General features: G+C 40.6%; 2 protein-coding genes across 2 annotated transcripts in view; one reads left to right on the top strand and one right to left on the bottom strand.

Moving 5' to 3' along the window:
• Positions 1–19,938, top strand: part of ZNF75D (zinc finger protein 75D) — a 222,969-nt gene that overhangs the window by 121,420 nt on the left and 81,611 nt on the right. The window lies entirely within an intron of this gene.
• Positions 4,169–19,492, bottom strand: LOC100974911 (cancer/testis antigen 55). Its single transcript, XM_003804469.4, has 6 exons — positions 18,663–19,492; positions 17,181–17,365; positions 8,019–8,163; positions 5,828–5,940; positions 4,945–5,132; positions 4,169–4,657 (listed from the first exon to the last, which is right to left on the bottom strand). The coding sequence occupies exons 1-6, from the start codon at positions 18,754–18,756 to the stop codon at positions 4,588–4,590; spliced, it is 795 nt and encodes a 264-aa protein (XP_003804517.2). The 5' UTR covers positions 18,757–19,492; the 3' UTR covers positions 4,169–4,587.

The following is a 19,938-nucleotide window of genomic DNA, read 5'->3' as shown; positions in this document are numbered from 1 at the left end:
AAGACACTAGATCCCGGCTCAACTAAACTTTTTCCTGGCTTTGCAACCTGTCCCCAGGAGTGTGACCACAGCAGAAACTTAGAACGATTATAGGCCAATAAGTTGGGTTCTCTTGCATGTCAGTGACTCAGCCTCCCTTGTGTACATGAGTTGCACCATGGAGTAAAATGTTACTCCTTCGATTACAAAAGCTACACTGGAAATAAGTGTAAATAAACACTGGACTAGTGTTTAGACAAACATTTCTATAAGAATAGAGTGCCAAGGTTTAGATGACATGTATCAATACATGTATTATTCATTATGATTTAATGGATGGGGACAATTCCCATCCATGGGAATTTTGGGATCCTCATGTGATGGGAGTTTTCCCAATCCATATCTTTGTTTTTGAAAACACAATGAGTGTATGGATTGCTTTTATTTGTTACAGAATGTCAATGTTAGCTCTCTGTTGTCTTAGCTTGGTCTGCTATAACACGATACCACGGAAATTTATATTGCACAGTTCTGGAGGCTGGCAGGTCCAAGAATAAGGTGCTGACTGATTTGGTTCGGGGCAAGGGTCCTCTTTCTGGATCGAAGATTGTCAAATTCCGGCTGTTTCTTCCAAGGGAGGAGTGGAAGCAAATGCTGGCTTCTTTTCCTCTTCTTCTAAGGATACAAATCCCATTATGGGGCTCTAGTCTCATGACCCCATCTAAGCCTAATAGCTTCCCAAATGCCCCTCCTCCATATATGATCACATTGGGGATTACGGCTTCAACAAAGGAATTTTTGGGGAACACAGATGTTCAGTCCTCCTAACCACTGTGAAGTATGTTCTTTATGCTGTCAAAATAGCTTGTACCTTTCCTTTTGTTTCCTTTCCTTTTCTTTTTTATCTTTTTTTTTTTTTTCGAGATGGAGTCTCCCTATGTCGCCCAGGCTGCAGTGCAGTGGCACGATCTTGGCTCACTGCAACCTCGGGCTCCTGGGTTCAAAGGATTCTCCTGCCTCAGCCACCTCAAGTAGGTGGGACTACAGGCGCGCGCCACCACGACCCCCTAAATTTTTTGGCATTTTTAGTAGAGACAAGGTTTCACCATGTTGGTCAGGCTGGTCTCAAACTCCTGACCTCAGTTGATCCACCCAACTCGGTCTCCCAAAATGCTGGGATTACAGGTGTGAGCCATGCACCTGGCCACCTTTTGTTTTCTTTCAATGGAACTTCAACAATAAGGTTATGCTTTTCGCCCTTTGTATATACAGTAGGCCTTCAACTATGCAGAGGATTTGGGGAATGAAGTTTCTAATTCACCTCATTTAGGGTCGACTGGGGCAATGCTCTTAGAAAGTGAAACCACTGTAGGATGACGTTGCCCCAGCAGGGTGAACTCTTTTCCTCCCCCTTATGAGACCAACAAGAGTGCTAACTGATCTGAGTCCTCAGTTATGGATGTTTAGACTGATAGTCCTTAACCAATCCCAAGACTTCACTCTTCTGGCCAGGCCAGCAGCTCTGGAAAGAAACTCACGAAGCATTTAACCCAGGCTGTCCTAGGTGACTATTACAATGAAATGGTGACTAAAAACCAGTTCTGTGAGGAGTTCCAAAGGCAACAGAGAACTTTTTTCTCTAGCCCTCCCATCCCTGTAGAGCAGGGCACCCAAGTTTAGGAAGGCAGGCGTGGAGCCTGCCGAAAAATGGTTCCAAGGAGGCCTCCTGCAAGCCAGGGTGCATGAGAAGAGGGAGTTAGAGAAAAGATGGAAGGCTGTCCACAGTAGGAGAGCATATACGGTAGGATTGTGCAAAGAAGTAAATACACAGAGGATAATGGAAGGTAGGGTTCTCCAAAGCTGAGAAGGAAACAATACACATGGAAAGGTGGAAAGAGAGGAAAACATGGAATAAACTCTGTATTCCTGGGCTGGGTACTGGAGGTTTACGTGCAACCTCAAGTTTGCCAATAGAAATAAGAGCTTCAATTCAAAACATCGTATTCTCCAACACCAAGGGAACAGGGATCCTTCTAAATAGGGCTGATTAAGTAGAATTTGAAATTTTGACAAAACAGAGAACTACACACTAAGCATAACAGAGAGGGGTTGTTTACATTCACAGAGTATATCCCTTTGGCAGATGTACAGTTAAAGATTTATGCATCTCACAAGAGGAGTGAAATGACAAACCAGAACCTCTGAAAGCTACAGGTGGTTAGAGGATGAAGCCATGATCACAATAAGAGACTTCAAGGTGCCCCTTTGATTAACAGTATGCATTATCATGACAGCGAGAACACTAGGTTCAATCTATTGGGCCATGATTAGGCTCCGGGTACCTAAGTATAACTTTATGTTTTAGAATCATTGCAGGCATCAGGCCAGAATTGGCAGAAGGGCCATAGTTTGCCAAACCCGGCTAAAGATCATTATCTTATTTCATTTTCTTCATTGCATGTATCACTAAATGAGCTGAGAGGCATCTGATATCAGCACATCTGCAACGCCTTCACGGCGTGGGGCAGTTGGAAGCTCCGTGGCAGAACACTGGAGCCCCAGAAACTCGTGGTGACAGGTCCCTGTATTTTCAATCCAATTCTTTTGTACGTGGGGAAAGCACGTTTCTGACACAGTCTACTATTTCCTAGTCCCTGAGTCCTTCCGTCCTTGTGCCGTGAGGTCATCCATTTAGGGACACAGGTGTGATGGGGGTGAGATGATCAAGGACCATTCATTAGCAATTGTGGGAAAGAGCCTTGGCATAACACATCCCTGAGGCAAAATATTCAAAATGAACTGCCGCTTGGTCTGCCTTATGAAAGCAAAGCGGTTCTGGGCTTTGCTATTTGAAAGAAGATAGAGGAAATGTATCCAATCCTTGCCCCACTGCCCAGCTGAACTGCTGCCTCCCAGGTGATCTTCAGTCCTGTGAGGAAGTTTGTGAAACAGTGGCTGTGACTGAATCATCAGCTGATTGGGCTTATCATAATACATTATAACTCCCAAAGAACATTCTTCCACATCAAACAAACTGCAGAATTAAATGGGGAGGTAGTGAAAGTCATGACCCTTGCATCTCTCAAGTCCAACGTGGACTGCTCTGTAATTCCACAGGGTGTGGGGTTGCTTTTGAATGACGACATTCACAGGGACCTGGTGTTGCCACAGCTCCCACTTACCCCTTTCAATCATAGGAGCTACTGCTGCATGGGTCAGGAAGCCGAGGACGGTGGGGGCGCCGGGGGGGTGTGTGGGGTTGGGGCATTGAAAGAACACAATTCCATTAGGGCCTGGAATTTTGTCCTTTTGGTTAAGGATATAACTCTAGAGCCTCAACAGTGCCTGGCACATCAAAGAGAATCAGTAGGATTTTGAGGAGTGAACCAGTGAGTGAAAATGGGAACTTTACAAGACCTTCACTGTTTCTATCAAGCGGGAAACAAATCCCTGGATAACTGAGGGGTCTCACTGGATCTGTAGTGGAAAGTCAAAACACAACTCTGTTTATTCAAGGACCGGTGGTAATGGTGGAATTATGAATCACAGGACTCAGGGTAAGTTTACAACGACACTCAAGCTATGCCCAAAGGTCTGAATATATCCCTTCCCCTAGGTCACAGCTACCCGGTTAAATATTCTATTAGAAGAAAGCATGAAGTTTCCTGGAGTTTACTTGTGGGATTTTAGTATAACCTTTCCCAGTGGGTAAGCAGCTTGTCCTTCCCTCAAGGGTCTCTGTGTTTGTACGTTTCTTCGTGACTTCACATGAGCTGCACCCCTGCAACAAAGTGGCTCACAGAGGCTCATGTACAGCAGAGTCGACTTTCTATGGTTGTTGGTGTTGTTTAAAAATCAACAGAGAGGGCCGGGCGCGGTGGCTCATGCCTGTAATCCCAGCACTTTGGGAGGCCGAGGCGGGTGGATCATGAGGTCAGGAGATCGAGACCATCCTGGCTAACACGGTGAAACCCCGTCTCTACTAAAAATACAAAAAAAATTAGCCGGGCGTGGTGGCGGGCGCCTGTAGTCCCAGCTACTTGGGAGGCTGAGGCAGGAGAATTGCGTGAACCCAGGAGGCGGAGCTTGCAGTGAGCCGAGATCGCGCCACTGCACTCCACCCTGGGCGACAGAGCAAGACTCTGTCTCAAAAAAAAAAAAAAAAAAAAAAAAAATCAACAGAGAGGTCTTAGTGCATTGCTCAACAATTTTATTCCTAAGGAACCAGTGATGAATGAACCACAGGTAAGTATCATTGCTGGCCCAGTCATTCAGTCATTGAAGTTAATAACATTTTATCTGCTCACTGAGTCTGCCAGGCACTCTTCTAAGTGCTTGGTGATGCTTTAATGACAACAGAAAAAAAAAGAAAGAAAAAAGAAAAAAAAAACAGATTAAAAGACATCCTGCCATTGTGGAGTTTACATTCTAGCATGGGGAAGAAGGAACAAGTAAAACAATAAACACTGCAAGTTATGTGGGTGACAGAAGATGAAAGAGGCTATGGAACAATACAGGTTGTACAGGCAGCATAACGGGGCTCAAAACTGAAGTCAAATTGTAACTTTAAATCATGCCTTTAACATGCTGTCCCTGATGCCTTTTCAGTTAAATGCTTTGGCTCCGACGTTCCCTTTTGGGCCGTCTCAGGCCTCCGTCATCCTGGAATCCGCTGCTGCTAATGGGAAATATGGAATTCAAATTTAATGGCAGTGTTCATTTTAATTAAGAACTCCTTTCCTCCAGTGACTAGCAAGCTAATTTAGCATGCTTTTTAATTAATAAGTTATTTCCCTAAGCTGGGTTCCTGGTCCAGTTGGACTGGCCAGTGTCTCAATTAGATTTGCCAGAAAAGTCATGTATAAAGTACTATTTAGGCTTACTAAGCTAACCTTTTCAGTTAAACCAGCCCCTTTACTGCTCATAAAAGGAAAGATAAACAGAATAAAAATGCTTTGTCATTACGATGTATGCACTGGGGTGATAGAAATCGCTCTCCAAATAAAGCAGAACTGAATGCTCTCCACCATGACCACATTGACGATATCATCTACTTGAGGTACGTATCCATCAGGAAGTTTCACAGAATCCAAGGTGAAAAAAATAGTATAATCTATCACCCCATTTCTTCCATGTACGCTAGTAATGCAGACCTGTGAGTATAAATAATGGAAATGATTATGGAAAAGCCCAATAATCACTGTAACCAGCTTTGCACCTCCTCACCCTGGGTCCTGCATGAGTGCAGGTCACTTCGATGCAAATCATTGATTTCCAACCTGGTTGGCCCATTGCTAACACCAGGGGTGCTTTGTAAGAATACCCATGTCCACGCTCCACCTCAGACCAATTAAATCAGACTCTCTGGGAATGAGGCCTGGGTCTCTGATGAGAAATCCTGCTCTAAATATTACCAAAATATGTCCATTACCCTCTGTTGCCTTGAATTGCCTGTGCATATTCAGGCTTTAATAACCAAATCATTCTTAGCATCTACTGGTCAGCTCAAGTCCCACAACACACTCCATTCATTCTTTCCCTATAGTTTTCTGGCACAAAGATTGTTTTTCTTCCTCCTGTCCTCGGAAGATTCTAATAACATTTGGGTATCGAGTAAAATGCACAATTTAGAACTTAATCATGTGCTTGTTCTCTATAATTTTCTAATTATTTCCTTTGGAAAATTCTGCCTTTTCAATAAGAAAAGTGGCTCCTTTGTTGGCAAAGAATGTATTTCTTCATATTTTCTGGAATTCCCATTACACCCAACAGAATCCTGGGCACGTAAATTATCACCAAAGGAAGAGTTAGCAGAAACTGCTGACGGGAGCAACAGGAAAGAAATTACCTCTTCCGTATGAATACAACGGATGGGCTTCACAGAAGTTGCCTTGATGTTTGAGAAGCCTGGCTCAGTGGAATATTCAACTTCTAACAAGTCACCCTTATAAGGCACAAAATCTAAAACAGCCATGGAGAAATGTGAGCGTCATGATCTCTTAACTAGGTCACTTTTAATTTCACATGTTATTTGATAGTGTACTACTTTAAAGTCAGTTCTGCTAAATCTAAAGTCCATTTTGTGCATATTTAAACAGACACTACAAATCTCTAAGTCCAAAAAGAAGTTTATAATCCTTAGGCATTGATTCTCCTCTACTGATTTAACAAATTTAAATGGAGGAAAGTGTGAAGCATGCATCACAGCCAATATGAGGGAGCAGCACAGGATTTACTAAACAACTGTTAGTGTTCACAATTGCTTAGTGAGAGGCAGTCAAACATATAGGTAAGAGCACAAGTTTGAACCTGGCTATGTGGCTTCGAATCTTGACACTGCCACTCACTCAGTTGGCAACCTTAGCCAAGGTGGTTAATCTGTCTGTGCCTCGATTTCTTCATCTATAAAATGAGAAGCACAGTAAGTAGCCTTCATGGTACACAGCTGCCTTGAGAATTAGTTGATATGTGTGATACGCACAGAATCATCGCTGGCGCATAGCAACCACCAAATAACTGTTGATTGGTAGTAGTGGTAGCAGTACCGCTAGGAAATGTTGTCACTTTCAGAATGAATCAATTTCCCCTGGTGTTGTGTTCAACTAATGAACTCTTAAGTATGTGCCTTACAGGTTACAGTTAAGACCATCGAGTTTCAAACAGAAGTTTGCAATAAGTTAAAAGTGAGTCACAGGATAACAAAGTTACGTGAAAGAATCTGGAGCAAGTGGAAATCCCAACTGCAACTGAGACAGTAAATTGCCACAATGAAAACTAGTGATATCAACAAAGTTAAACATTTCTTCACCTTAGGACCCAACACTGTAGAATGACATAAGACACTGTGTTAGACCTGTTCTCTCTCTCTCTCTCTCTCTGATAATTTACATACATTTCTTTTGTGTGGATTTGACATATATCTATATGCTTATAACTCCAAAATGTATATGCCTCCAGCTCTAACCAACCTCAGGGTCAATTATCCATATGCTTACACCAATCTAACGTGTGTAAAGCTGAGTTGTTGGTATTCTCCATATTCACCAACTTTTGTTTGCCTCAGTCGTCTACATCACAAACTGGCAACTCCACTCTCACAACTGCTCAAATCAAAAACTTTGGAGGTACCTTAGACTCATTTTCCCTCCACAACAAAGATCTAATCCATTACCTCCTGGGTTCTTCTCTCACTTCAAAATATATCCAGAGTCAACTCAATCCTCAGGTTTTCCACTTCTCCATTTTCATTCACATCTCCATCATCTCTCACCAGGAATATTACAACGTTTTCCTGACTGATTTCCTGACTCCACCCTTCCCCTCATAGTCTCTTCTCAACAAAGCAGACAGAGTCAACATCGTCAAACAAAATTCAGGTCAGAATCCTGCTTTTGCACCCAAGAAAACAAACTAGCAAGCTGCCTGGGGAAGCGGAGCTAATCTCTCCATTTATACCCAAGCTATACGACAGCTGCAGTAGACAAAACAGACAAAAAAATATCGTTGGGTAGCAGCTAAATATTAGAATATATCTGCCGATTACAAAGAGAATTCAACAACACACACACACACACACACACAAACAGACAACCACAAGGCGCTATCTCCAATCCTAAGTTTGAAGCATTTGAAGTGTATTCTTTTAAAATTTGGTAGTCTACCTTGTCACAGAAACTTCTCTAGTAACCAACTACAGAAATGATGCCTGCAAGTATAGTCTTTGAAGGGTATTAAAAATAGTGTCTCTATGCACTTGTAGGATTGTTTTCTTGATTAGAAATTAAATTCTCATATGAATGAATAGTATATCCAGGCATTACTGAGGGCATTGAACAAATGAACACACAATAACCAACAGCACACAATTTATAATACTGTCTATTTGCCCCTATACTGTACTTAATTTCGATTGGAACAGTCTACCTCTAACACTGAAGAGCCATTGACTGAAGCCAAGTACACTGTAAAAGTTGTTCCAGGACTAAAATCCTCTCAAAAAATTAAGAATTACATCATATATTTCAAAATGTAAATCATACCTTCAGAAACAATGGCTATGGAAAAATAAATGCTGTTACTAATATAAATATTATCTTCATTTATAGAAGTAACACATCCAATTAAAACTCTGGTTCCTGAGTCTGCGGGTCCAGCACCATAAAGATGGCGAGGCACAACATCCACCTGGAAGATTTAGGAAAGAGTTTACTTCAAAAACAATACAAATTTAAACATGGAACTTACATGATTAAAAGACTTGTATTCAAAAATATTTTCAACAACCATCCTAAACACTGGAGAATATAGTTCACTTGGTAAATGGACCATTGATTTGAGATGACAGTAAAAGTCATGTGCGTGCTTCAAGAATTGTGAAATGTATCCCAAAACATTAATTGCATACCCAAGTTTAATGTCCTTGTACCATTAGATTCCAAGATTAAAATAATACCGTCCTTCGCCTGCAGAAATTCACAGTGAAATGACAGTAAAGTGGAAAGGTATATAGTCATAAGCAGGTTGCGATGAAGGATATAAAACTAGTTCAAAGATGGTTTCTGTGAATTATCTAGAGGGAGAACATTTCAGACAGGGAGAAAATAGAAGCATTGTTTAGGGGAAGTCAGATTTGTGCTGGGTTGGGAAAGAAGACGGGGTAAAGGAGCAGGGAGGCAGAGAGAAAAAACAACAGAAGTTAGGAGCCTAGGGAGCAAGACCCTAACATCCGAGATCCAGGCCTAGGAGACAGAAGCATGAGATAAAGTTGGAGCAATAACCTCAACTGGGGGAGGTTCGAAAAACCAAGTCAAATTAGGGCTTTACTTTATCTACAATAGAGAGGCATACAAACCTTTTCCCTTGTTGGAAGTGTAATAGTCCTTATTTTATAATCCTTAAAACTTACAAAAATAGTGTAAGCTTGTTATACTAAAAGTAGGAAAGAAAACAGATAAGCAGACAGCAAAAAGGAGTTACCCCATAATCCATAATTCATTACCAAGAGATCACCAGGGACTACATTTTTGGCAGTAACACTCATCCTGATGTTTTTGTCTGTGCACAAATATATATACATGTGTAAATGCCTGTTTTAAAAGCAAATTAGCATGGTATTCAGTGTTAAAGTATCACATTAAATGAACACAAAAGTTTTTAAATAACAAGAGAGGACGGAAAGAGTCACAGGGAATCCCAATTAATGGATGTGCTGTAATTTACTAACCCAATTTCACATAATTAGACATTTCACTTGTGTCATAGCATTTGGACTACTTGCCTGACTTAACTATAGGATAAACTCCTAGGGTTGGAATTTGCTGAGCAGAGACTTCTGATGGAAACTTGAGCCACTGAGTTGTAAAGAATTTTTCATGGTTTTAAAAATAGCCTAGTTTGCTGCTATTCTCATTTCTAAACTGGTGTCTTTCCAGCTGTCAATACCAATCTGATGTTTATTATCCCCTCACTTACTGTCATGAAGGAATGAGGCATTAGCCTCCCATCCACATATCTATCACCACTTCCGTCAGTATCCCAGTGGATGATCCACAGCACCCTCGGACCTCTCTGTTCCTTGACTCCACGCCAACTCACAGACATATGCAGACTAAAGCTTTGCCCATGTTTCATGGCTCCCAACTCTGTTTCTTATGCCTTGCAAAGACGACCAACACAACAGCCGGTACAAATAGATTCAAATGTTTACGATAATGTGTTGTATGACACAAGTGGCATTTCAATAAAAAGGGGCAATGTGGATTATACAATTAATGTTGAGGGACAACTGAGTAGCCAGTAGTGAAACAAGATGTGGATCCTTCTCTCAGTCCTGCACATGAAAAGCAAACCCAGGCTGGCTGTATGTTTAGATATAAATAAATGAATGACTTTCAGAGGAAAAGCTAAGTGAATACTTGTGTAAATTATGTCTTAGAATTAGCCTAAGGATACTTCCTGAACCCAGAAGCCACATGGACAAGATGGACATATTTATAGTATGTAAAAATTAAACAGATAGAGGAGGAGGGGAGCAAGATGTAGAAATGGGACTCTCCAGTGATTGTCCTCCTGCAGAAACATCAATGTGAAAAACTATCCTTGTATGAAAATATCGTCACTTGACATAAAGAAACCAGGTGAGAGACCATGGTACCCGGTTATAGCATGAAAATAAGAAAACATGCACTGAAGAGGGTAGTAAGGACAGTTTTACATTACCCACATCACCCCTTCCCCGACCTTCAACAGCAAAGCATAAATAGAGATACCATCCACCCAGAGGAGAGAGACAGTAGCAAGCATAGGACATTGCCTAGGAACCCAATATCAGGCCACCACTTGACAGATGCCCATGGCCCCTGACTCTCAGATGGTACTTGTGGACAGTCTCTAGACCCACCCTGGCACCAGACAGGAAGCCACAGCCACAGCAAAACAAACTCAATATCTGGCCCACATCTCTCCCTAGTGATTCCAGTGGCCTTATGCTCAGAATAATCTACAGCAACAGGGAGTTCTCAGTGAATGGAGGCTTGGATTCCAGTCTCACAAGGGACCAGCCTCAATAGCTAAGGGAATCCCAGCCATCCTAGCATCTGCCGCTGTGTCCCTGTGAATAGGCATCCCCCTAGTGCTTCAATAGCTGTAGTGTTCACAAGCATAAGGACCAAAAGAGACCTATATAGAGTTTCTGGACAGGCTTACTGCTAAAGGATGTCCCCTAAAAGCTAGACTGCAAAGACCGAAATGGATACCTACTTCTTCAATACGCAGATATAAACACATTACCACAAAGATCAAACACAATAAGGAAAACATGACATCACCAAACTGACAAAACAAGGTGCTAGCAATTGACCCTAGAGAGACAGGAATATATGAGTTGTTTAACAAATAATTCAAAATATTTATTTTCCACATGCTCTGTGAACCTTGAAAACAATTACAGAGAAATGATTCAGGATTTATCAGAGTGATTTGCAAGAAAGATTGAAAGAATTGTTAAAAACCAAGCAAATCCAGAAGTTGAAAAATACAGTGAAGGAAGTACACGATAGAGAACATCCAAAGAAGAATTGATCAAGCAAAAGAAAGAATCTGTAAACTTGGAGACAGGTTCATTGAAAATATACAGTCAGAGAAGGCAAAATTAAAAGGAAGGACACGGAATGAAAAAAAAACTAGATTTCTGGGACAATATCAGAAGAGCAATAGTATGAGTCATTCACATTCAAGAGGGAGGAGTGAAAAAGAGGTAGAAAGATTATTTAAAAAATAATAATGGAGAGCCATCCAAACCCAGAGAAAGTTACAAATGTCTAGGTACTGGAAGACCAAAGTTCTGCATTCAGATACAATCCAAATAAGATTACCCCATGACATATTAAAATCAGACTGTCAAAGATGAAAAATAAAGAAAGAATCCTGAGAGCGGTAAGAGGAAAGAAGCAAATCACATATAAGGCAGTTCCAATATGCCTACCAGAAGACTTCTCAGCAGAAGCATAGTAGGCCAGGAGAGAGTAGTATAGTATACTTTAGGAACACAAGGAAAAAAATCTCTAACCAAGAATAATGTACCCAGCAGTGAAGGGGAGATAAAGACTTTTACAGAGAAATCACAGCTGAGAAATTTCCTCACCACCACAACTGTCTTACAAGAAATGCTAGGGAGAGTTCTTCCAACTGACGTAAGGGACGCTAATGAGTAATGCAAAAACATCTGAAGGTATAAAACTCACCAGTAAAGGTAACTACACAAATTCAGAATACTCTAATAAGGTAATGGTGGTTTCCAGATCACTTATATCTTTCATGTAAAGGTTAAAGAACTGAACTAGTAAAAATAAAATAAGTACAATAATTTGTTAAGGGATACAAAATATAAAAAATTGTAAAGTGTGAAATAGAAAACTCAAAATCCCAGGGTGGAGTTAAATAGTAGAGTGTTTGTATTTTGTGATCAAAGTTATGTTATCAGTAAAATAAACTGCCGTGATTATGTTTCCGTAAGCCTCATGCTATCCACAAAGAAAAACATCCTGTAATAGACACACTAAAACAAATACAAACAAAACCACAAAACATACTAATAGAGAAAAATCTCTTATCCATCAATGAAAACAGTAAAAGAGAAAGAAAGGAAGAAATTACCTACAAAATAGATAGAAAAAAATTATCTAAATGACCACAATAAATCCTTACCTACCAATAATTACCTTGATAGGAATGGATGACATCCCCCAATTAAAATGCACAGAGTAGCTGAATACATTTAAAAAGCAACAACAAAAACAATCAAACCTATGAGAGACCCACTTCTCCTTAAAGGACATTCGTAAACTGAAAGTGAAGACATGAAAAAAGATATTCTTCCATGTAAAGGGAAACCAAAAGAGAGCAGGAGCTGCTAAACTGATTTCAAATAAAATAGAGTTTAAATCACAAACTGTAAAAAGAGACCAAGATCATTATATAATGATGAAGGGGTCAATTCATCAAGAGCATATAATGATTTCCAAAAATATGCACCCAACATAGCAGCACCTAAATATATGAAGCAGACATTAAGGTATAAATGGTGAGATAGAGTGCAATGCAATAACTGTAGGGGACTTCAACACCCAACTTGCAGCAATGAACAGATTGTCCCGACAGAACATTGACCCCACAAAAAGTGGGATTTATCTGCACTCCAGACCAAATGGACCTGACAGTCATTTACAGAACATTCCATCCAAATACTCCAAAACACATATTCTTTCCAACTGCATGTGGAACATTCTCGAGGATAGATTATGGGGCAGGTCATAAAACAGGTACTAGCAAATTAGAGGAATTTGAAATAACATCAAATCAGTTCTCTAATCACAACGGTAAAGTATTAGAAATCAATAAAAGTAGGAACTTTGGAAACTTTAGAAGTGGATGGAAATTAAACAACATGCTCCTAAATAACCAATGGGTCAATGTAGAAGCAAAGTGTAAACATTTCTTGTGTTGAAGCAAAATGAAGGCACAACATACAAAAACCCATGAAATACAGCAAAAGCAATTCTAAAAGTGAAGTTTACATCAATAAAACCTACCTCAAAAGAAAAGATACATCTTAAATAAACAACCTCACACTGCACCTTGGGGAACTAGAAAAACAAGAAAAAAATGCAATGCAAAATTAAGACAGAAATCATAAAGGTCAGAGCAGAAATAAATGAATAGAAATGAGAAGAACAATACAAATATCAATGAAACAATGACTTGGTTTCTTGAAGAGGTAAAGCAAATCAACAAAACTTTAGCTAGACTAAGGAAAAAAGAGAGAAGATTCAAATAACTAAAATCAAAGATGAAAAAGGACACAGCACAAATGACATCACCAAAACAAAACGTATCATAAGGAAGATTATGAACAATCATCTGCCTACAAATAGGACAAGCTAGAAGAAATGGCTACATTCCTGGACACATACAACCTACCGAGATGTAATGGTGAAGAAATGGAAAATCTGAACAGACCATTAATGAGAAAAGAAAGTGATTCAGTAATAAAAAATCCCCCATCAGTGAAGAGTCCAAGACAGAATGACTTCCCTTCCTAATACTACCAAATTTATACATAAAGAAGAATAATTAATAGCTATACTTTTAAACCTATTCCAAAAAAAAAAAAAACGGACAAGAGAGGAACACTTCCGAACTCATTCTGTCACAACGCATTACCCTGGTAGAAAACCCAGATGAGGAAACAGAAAGAAGAGAAAACCAAAAAAAACTACATGCCAAAATGCCTGATCAACACAGTTGCAAAATCTTTAACAAAGTATTAGTAAAGCAATTTCCACAGCACATTAAAAAAATCATTCACCATGTTCTAGAGGACTTCATCCCTGGGATGCAGGGAAGTTTCAACATACACAAATCAATAAATGTGCTATATCACGTGAAAAGAATGAAGGAAAAAAGCCATAGGATCATTCCAATTTCAGCAGGAAAAGCATTTGATTGAATTCCACACCTCTTCGTGACTAAAAACTCCACAAATTAGGTATAAGAGGAGTGCACCTCAACACAATAAAGGTCATATATGATAAACCCACAGATAACATCATACTGAATGGGGAAGTGTTGCAGGCTTTTCCTCTAAGACCTGGAACAGGACAGAAATGCCCACTTTTGCCCTTTCTATCGCACATAGTTCTGGAAGTGCTAACCAGAGAAATTAGGCAAGAAGAAACAAAAGGCATCTAAATTCAAAAGGAAGAATTTAGATTGGCCCTGTTTGCAGACGGGAAGCTCTTACTTATAAATAACCCTGAAGACACCACCAAACAGCTACTAGGTCTAATAAACAAATTCAGGAAAGTGGCATGAGACACAACCAACATACAAGAATCAGTAGTATCTCTATACACCAATAGGGAACTATCTGGAAAAGATATCAAGAAACAATCCCATTTACAACACCTTCAAAAACATTAAAATAGGAATAAATTTAACCAAGGAGGTGAAGGATTCCAACACTGAAAACTATAAACCATTGACGAAGCAAACTGAAGGAGGCAGGAATGAATGGAAATATATCATGTGTTCATGAACAGGAAGAATAAATATTGTTAAAATGTCCGTAACCTAAAGCAATCTATAGATTCAACGCAACTGCTATGAAAATACCAATGACATTCTTCTTGGAAATAGAAGAAATACTCCTAAAATTTGTATGGAACCATGAAAGATTCCAGACAGCTGAAGCAGTCTGGAATACAAGGAACAAAGCTGGAGGCATCACACTACTTGATGTCAAAACATATGACAAAGCTATAGTAAGCATAACAGCACAGTACCTGTATAAAAACGGACACATCAACCAATGGAGCAGAATACAGAGCCCGGAATTAAATCTGTGCATTTACAGTCAACTAATTTTTGACAAAAGGCCTGAGAACACACGATGTTGAGAAAGTACAGTCTCTTCAATAAATGATGTTGAAAATAACTGGATATTCATTTGAGAAAAATGAATTTCCACCCTTATCTCTCAGCGTGTATATAAATCAACTCAAAATGATTTAAAGCTTTAAAATGAAGACCCAAAGCTGTGAAACTACTAGAAGGAGACATAGGGGGAAAGCTCCATGACATTGTTCTGGGCAACGATATTTTAAAAACAGGACCTCAAAAGCAAAGGCAACAAAAGGAAAAATACACAAATGGGATTACATTGAACTAAAAAGCTTCTGCACCACAGAGGAAACAATCAAAGAGTGGAGAGACAATCTATGCGATAGGAGAAAACATTGACAATCTATGTATCTAGTAAGGGGTCAGTTTCCAAAATGTAACTCCAACAACACAATAGCAAGAAAACAAATAATCCTATTAAAAATGAGCAAAAGACCTGAATAGACATTTCTCAAAAGGAGACATACAAATGGCTAACAGGCATGTGAAAAAACACTCACCTTCTCTAATCATCAGGGTAATGCATATCAGAACCACAGAGATACTGAGTCACGCATGTTAGAATGGCTAACATTAAAAAGACAAGATATAACAAGTGTTGGCAAGGATGTGGAGAAATTGGAACATTTATGCACGGTTGGTGGGATGTAAATTGTTACAGCCACCGTGGAAAACAGTATGGACATTCCCCAATATTTTAACAATGGAACTTTCACACTATCCATGAATTCCACTACTGAGCATGTATCCAAAGAGAGTGTCATCAGTGTGTCAAAGAGATGTCAGCACTTCCATGTTTGTTGCAGCCCTATTCACAACAGCTATGAAACGAAAGCAATCTAAGTGTCCATCTACGGATGAGTGTATAAAGGAAATGTGGTATAAATACACAAGGGAATGCTATTCAGCCATAAAACAGAACAGAATATTGCCGTTTGAAATAACCTGGATGAACCTGGAGAATGATATGTAAGTGAGATAAGCCAGTCACACAAAGACAAATACTGCACGGTCACATTCACATGCAGAAGATAAAAAAGTGGATCTCATAGCAGTGTAGAGTAGAATGGTGGTTACCAGACGCTTGTGTTGTTAGGGTGGACGGAGGAATGAGAAGATGTTGGTGAAAGAACATATAATTACAGTTGTATAGAAGGAACCTTTTTTAACTGTCCAGAATATATACAAACAGAAAGTGGATAAGTGATTTCCTGGAGCTGGATGTTGTTGGGGGAGGGGACAGTTGGGGGAGCACGAAGAGTTTCCTTTTGAGTAATGAAAATGTTCTAAAGTTGATTGTGGTGATGATTGCATAACTCTGTGAACAAATTAAAAACCACTAGATTGTTCCCTCTAAGTGGGCCAATTGTATAGTCACGTGACTTATATCTCAATAATGCTGTAAAAGAATGAAAGACATAAAGCAAAGGAAAAAGATGGTATCAGACGAAATACTACAAGGGCTTCATACACAAACTTTCCTATTACAAATCTAATTTTCCTACCATAGAGATAGCCGTAAATATCCCTATTGTATCAGTAGGTCTAAGAAAGAAAACTTACTGTAATCTCATGAAGACCCTTAATAATTCCAAATGAATGATGAGACTGCTTTTCCTTTCTCATATGTGCAAAGATTTCAGATCGATAGTATTGTTGTCCTTGCCTATATGGGCAGATGGGCAGTCTCACCTCCTATTGCTGAGAGAATCAATTAGTACAATAGAGCTAAAGAATAATTTCATAATAGCCACTGAATGGGCAAATATCTGGACTCAGGTGATGTTGCCAGGACTCCGTAAATCTGCAAATGTTATTGAATTGTACCCTTAAGAGAGTTTTGTGGTTGGTGAATTATAATTCCATGAAGCTCTTTTTAAAATATTTACAATGCACATGGCTTGACATAGAAATTCCACTGTTTTGAATGCACACTACAGAAAATGTTTTTTTACCTGATAAGGGAAGTTGTAAGATTATAAAGAGTTCAATAATTATTATTGTTACTCATATTGTTTAAAGACTAGAATAATAGATAAGTAAGCTTTTATGTTTTACAGCACAAATTACTACAAATATTACAACAGAAGAAGCTACAGCTTCAGAGGAGGGGGGCTTCAAATTGCAGTCTACATCCACTCTACGGATCACAGTAGAGATGTCGGATTAATTCAAGAAAAGAAAGATGGAGAAAGAAAGCCCACTGGGATAAGACACAATTCCCAAACTCATGCACATCTCACCTTGATTGCTCTCAATCCATAAAGTGGTTTATCTTCTTCCACAACCACATTAACTTTTTGTCCAACTTTTAGAGGCACGTTGCCAGTCACAACATCACTACTGAAGTAGATCGACTCATCAATCACGCCATAATCACCACAGAAACTTGTGACAACTCCCTGCACAGTTGTCAACTGGGTGTCACCTACAAGATAAAGAAACAAGGTCACATTATTAGCCTCAAATGCAAACACCTACTACAAGTAAGTCTTACACTCACCATCTGCATAACCCTGGGCAGAGACGTTTTATAACGTCTCTGACCTTGTTTTCATCTGTCAATACACAACAATCACAATTTCGCCTAATAGGGTTGTTGTAGGTTTTTAAAATATTTTTAAAAATTTATTAAAATTTAAAATTTTTAATTTTTAATTATTTTTTAATTTTTTGAGCAGAGTCTGGCTCTGTCGCCGGGGCTGGAATGCAGTGGCGCAATCTGGGCTAGCGGCAACCTCTGCTTCCTGGGTTCAGGCGGTTCTCATGTCTCAGCCTCCCCAGTAGCTGGGACTACAGGTGTGTACCGTCACACCCAGCTAATTTTTGAATTGTTAATAGAGACGGGGTTTTGCCATGTTGCCCAGGCTGGTCTCCAGCTCCTGGCCTCAAGTGATCCACCTACCTGGAACTCCCAAAGAGCTGGGATTACAGGTGTGAGCCACCGCGCCCAGCTTATGAATATTAACTGACACATGCACATCAACTGTCGAGAGCTCTGAGTGCCTTGCACAAGAGTGTGTAAATGTTACCTGTTAGCATTTCTACATATAAGAGTCTTTAAGCTTCTGCTCCTATTATATTCCTTCATCATTATCACCAACATGATGAGTAGCACCTTCTATAGATACTTAACCATCTCAGCAGACAAAGTACTAAAAGATATCTGGAGATTGAAGGCTAGCCCAAAACAGCATCTGAATGGTTTTCTTTATTTCTCCTTCTTCTTCTTTTTTTTTTTTATTCTGCACAAGCCTAGCTGATCAGCAATACTTAGGGATCAAACCTCAGCAGTCGCCGGCAGGGGTTCTCTGCCTTCCTTTGGGATCAAATAAGTATGAGGCATCAACTTGGCTTCAAATTACATTCCCGTTTGGGATACAAGCCTAAATTAACTCGCAAATTAGGGAGTTTCTCGCCTACTGGGAATATAAATAGGCATGTGCTGTGCGACCACGTGGGGGAAAAGCACAGGCGGTACAGACCCCAAGGTCTTCTCTGTCAACACCTTCCCGCTTTAGATGGACAGGAGAGTTTGGGGGTTCGTTCTCAGGGAATTGTTGAGGACTCGGGTTGCCTCGGGTTGCCTCCCCATGCACGCACAAGATGGAGCCACCGTCACGTGCAGTACCCACCCGAGTTACAACAGCCTCATTCCAGGGGTGAGGAGAACCCCTATTGGGAGGCTTCTGGGGTGGGGGACAAGGGGACACACAGAGGAATACCTTGTGGGAGGCGCTGCTGCTGTGGGCCCTGTCGCTCTGCAGGGTCGGCCGTCCTCCCGTAGAAGGCCAAAGCAAGTCTCAGAAGCCTGAGCATCGTCCCAGTTGTCACCACCGGCCTGGGCACCGCTTGTGGCAGATGAAGCACGAGGCCTCCTCAGTAAGGGAAGCCCTCAGGTCACGGCGTCTCCTCAGGGACTCACTTCCTGCTTCTCCTCAGACACTGTGGCATGGGACCCACCCGTTAGTGAGCCCCCCTCAGGAGAGTCAGGGACACCGCAGCCTCCAAAGGAGCTCCCAGGTTCTCCGCTGACTTCTCCCTCTGAGCATGCGCTCGTCAGGGCCCGCCTCTACCACTGTCCAACCAATGGGCATGCAGTGGGTGGGCGGGCAGGTTCCTGTGGCTACTAAAAGGTGATGGGTGGGAACATCGTGGCTTCTCCCATCAAGGCTGAGGGAGCCATTAGGATGGCCTGGGGAAAATGGCTTGGGAGCTTGGGTTCTGCATTTACTAAGGAGATACAGGGCTCTTCTCTTGGGTTCCCTGGGAGGATGGGTGCCTGAAACACCGGCTGTGCAACCAAAAATCCTGCTCCTGCCCTTGTATTCGTGGTGCTTAGCATAAGGAGTCACCACTCAGTGGGCGGTCAATAGTTACTCCTCACCAGGGATCAATTTTGTGGAGAGAGGGCATCATGTGGGTAGGCAATGTTTTAGTGATGGCAAGTACGTGTCTTGTGTACTAGGACTCCCATTTTTAGTCCAGTGATAATTTATAATAGAATCCTTTTATGATCATTGCTACCATGTACTCATCGCTTACCTGGTTATGCTTACATTACTCTGATACACACATTACCCTTATTCATTCATTCAGCAAAACTTGTAGGGCACTAACTGTGAACCAGACACTGTTCTGTGTTCCTAAAATTTGTTAATGAATGAAAGAGTCAAGAATCTTCACCCTGTGAGGGTAGATTTTTCACAGGATGACAAAAGGGTGACACTAAACATCACATAATAAAATATATGGTATGTTAGAAGGCAATAAATGCCATGGAAAAATATAGCAGGACAAGGGAGATCCACAGTGCTGGGCATGGGGTATTGGATTGCACTTTACAATAGCATGGTCAGAGTAGCCCTCATTGGAAAGCAATAGTTGAGAAAGATGTTGGAGTTAGCCAGGCAGCTATTTTTGGGGGAGCCGTTCAGACGGAGGGCACAGTTTGTGCAAAGACCATACAGCAAGACTGTGCGTGATGTATTCAAAGAAAAG

The sequence above is a fragment of the Pan paniscus genome, chromosome X, assembly GCF_029289425.2.
Source record: "Pan paniscus chromosome X, NHGRI_mPanPan1-v2.0_pri, whole genome shotgun sequence".
NCBI classification, from domain to species: domain Eukaryota; kingdom Metazoa; phylum Chordata; class Mammalia; order Primates; family Hominidae; genus Pan; species Pan paniscus.
This window is presented reverse-complemented; position numbering and strand designations above follow the sequence as displayed.

What these genes read in the sequence shown, in the direction of transcription:
- LOC100974911 (XM_003804469.4), bottom strand. Translation starts at nt 18,756, where the DNA reads ATGCTCAGGCTTCTGAGACTTGCTTTGGCCTTCTACGGGAGGACGGCC. An exon ending in GCAGCAGCGCCTCCCACAAG is followed by an intron (nt 17,366 to 18,662) that starts GTATTCCTCTGT and finishes TTTATCTTGTAG; the next exon opens with GTGACACCCAGTTGACAACT. An exon ending in GTTGTATTCATACGGAAGAG is followed by an intron (nt 5,133 to 5,827) that starts GTAATTTCTTTC and finishes TTATACTCACAG; the next exon opens with GTCTGCATTACTAGCGTACA.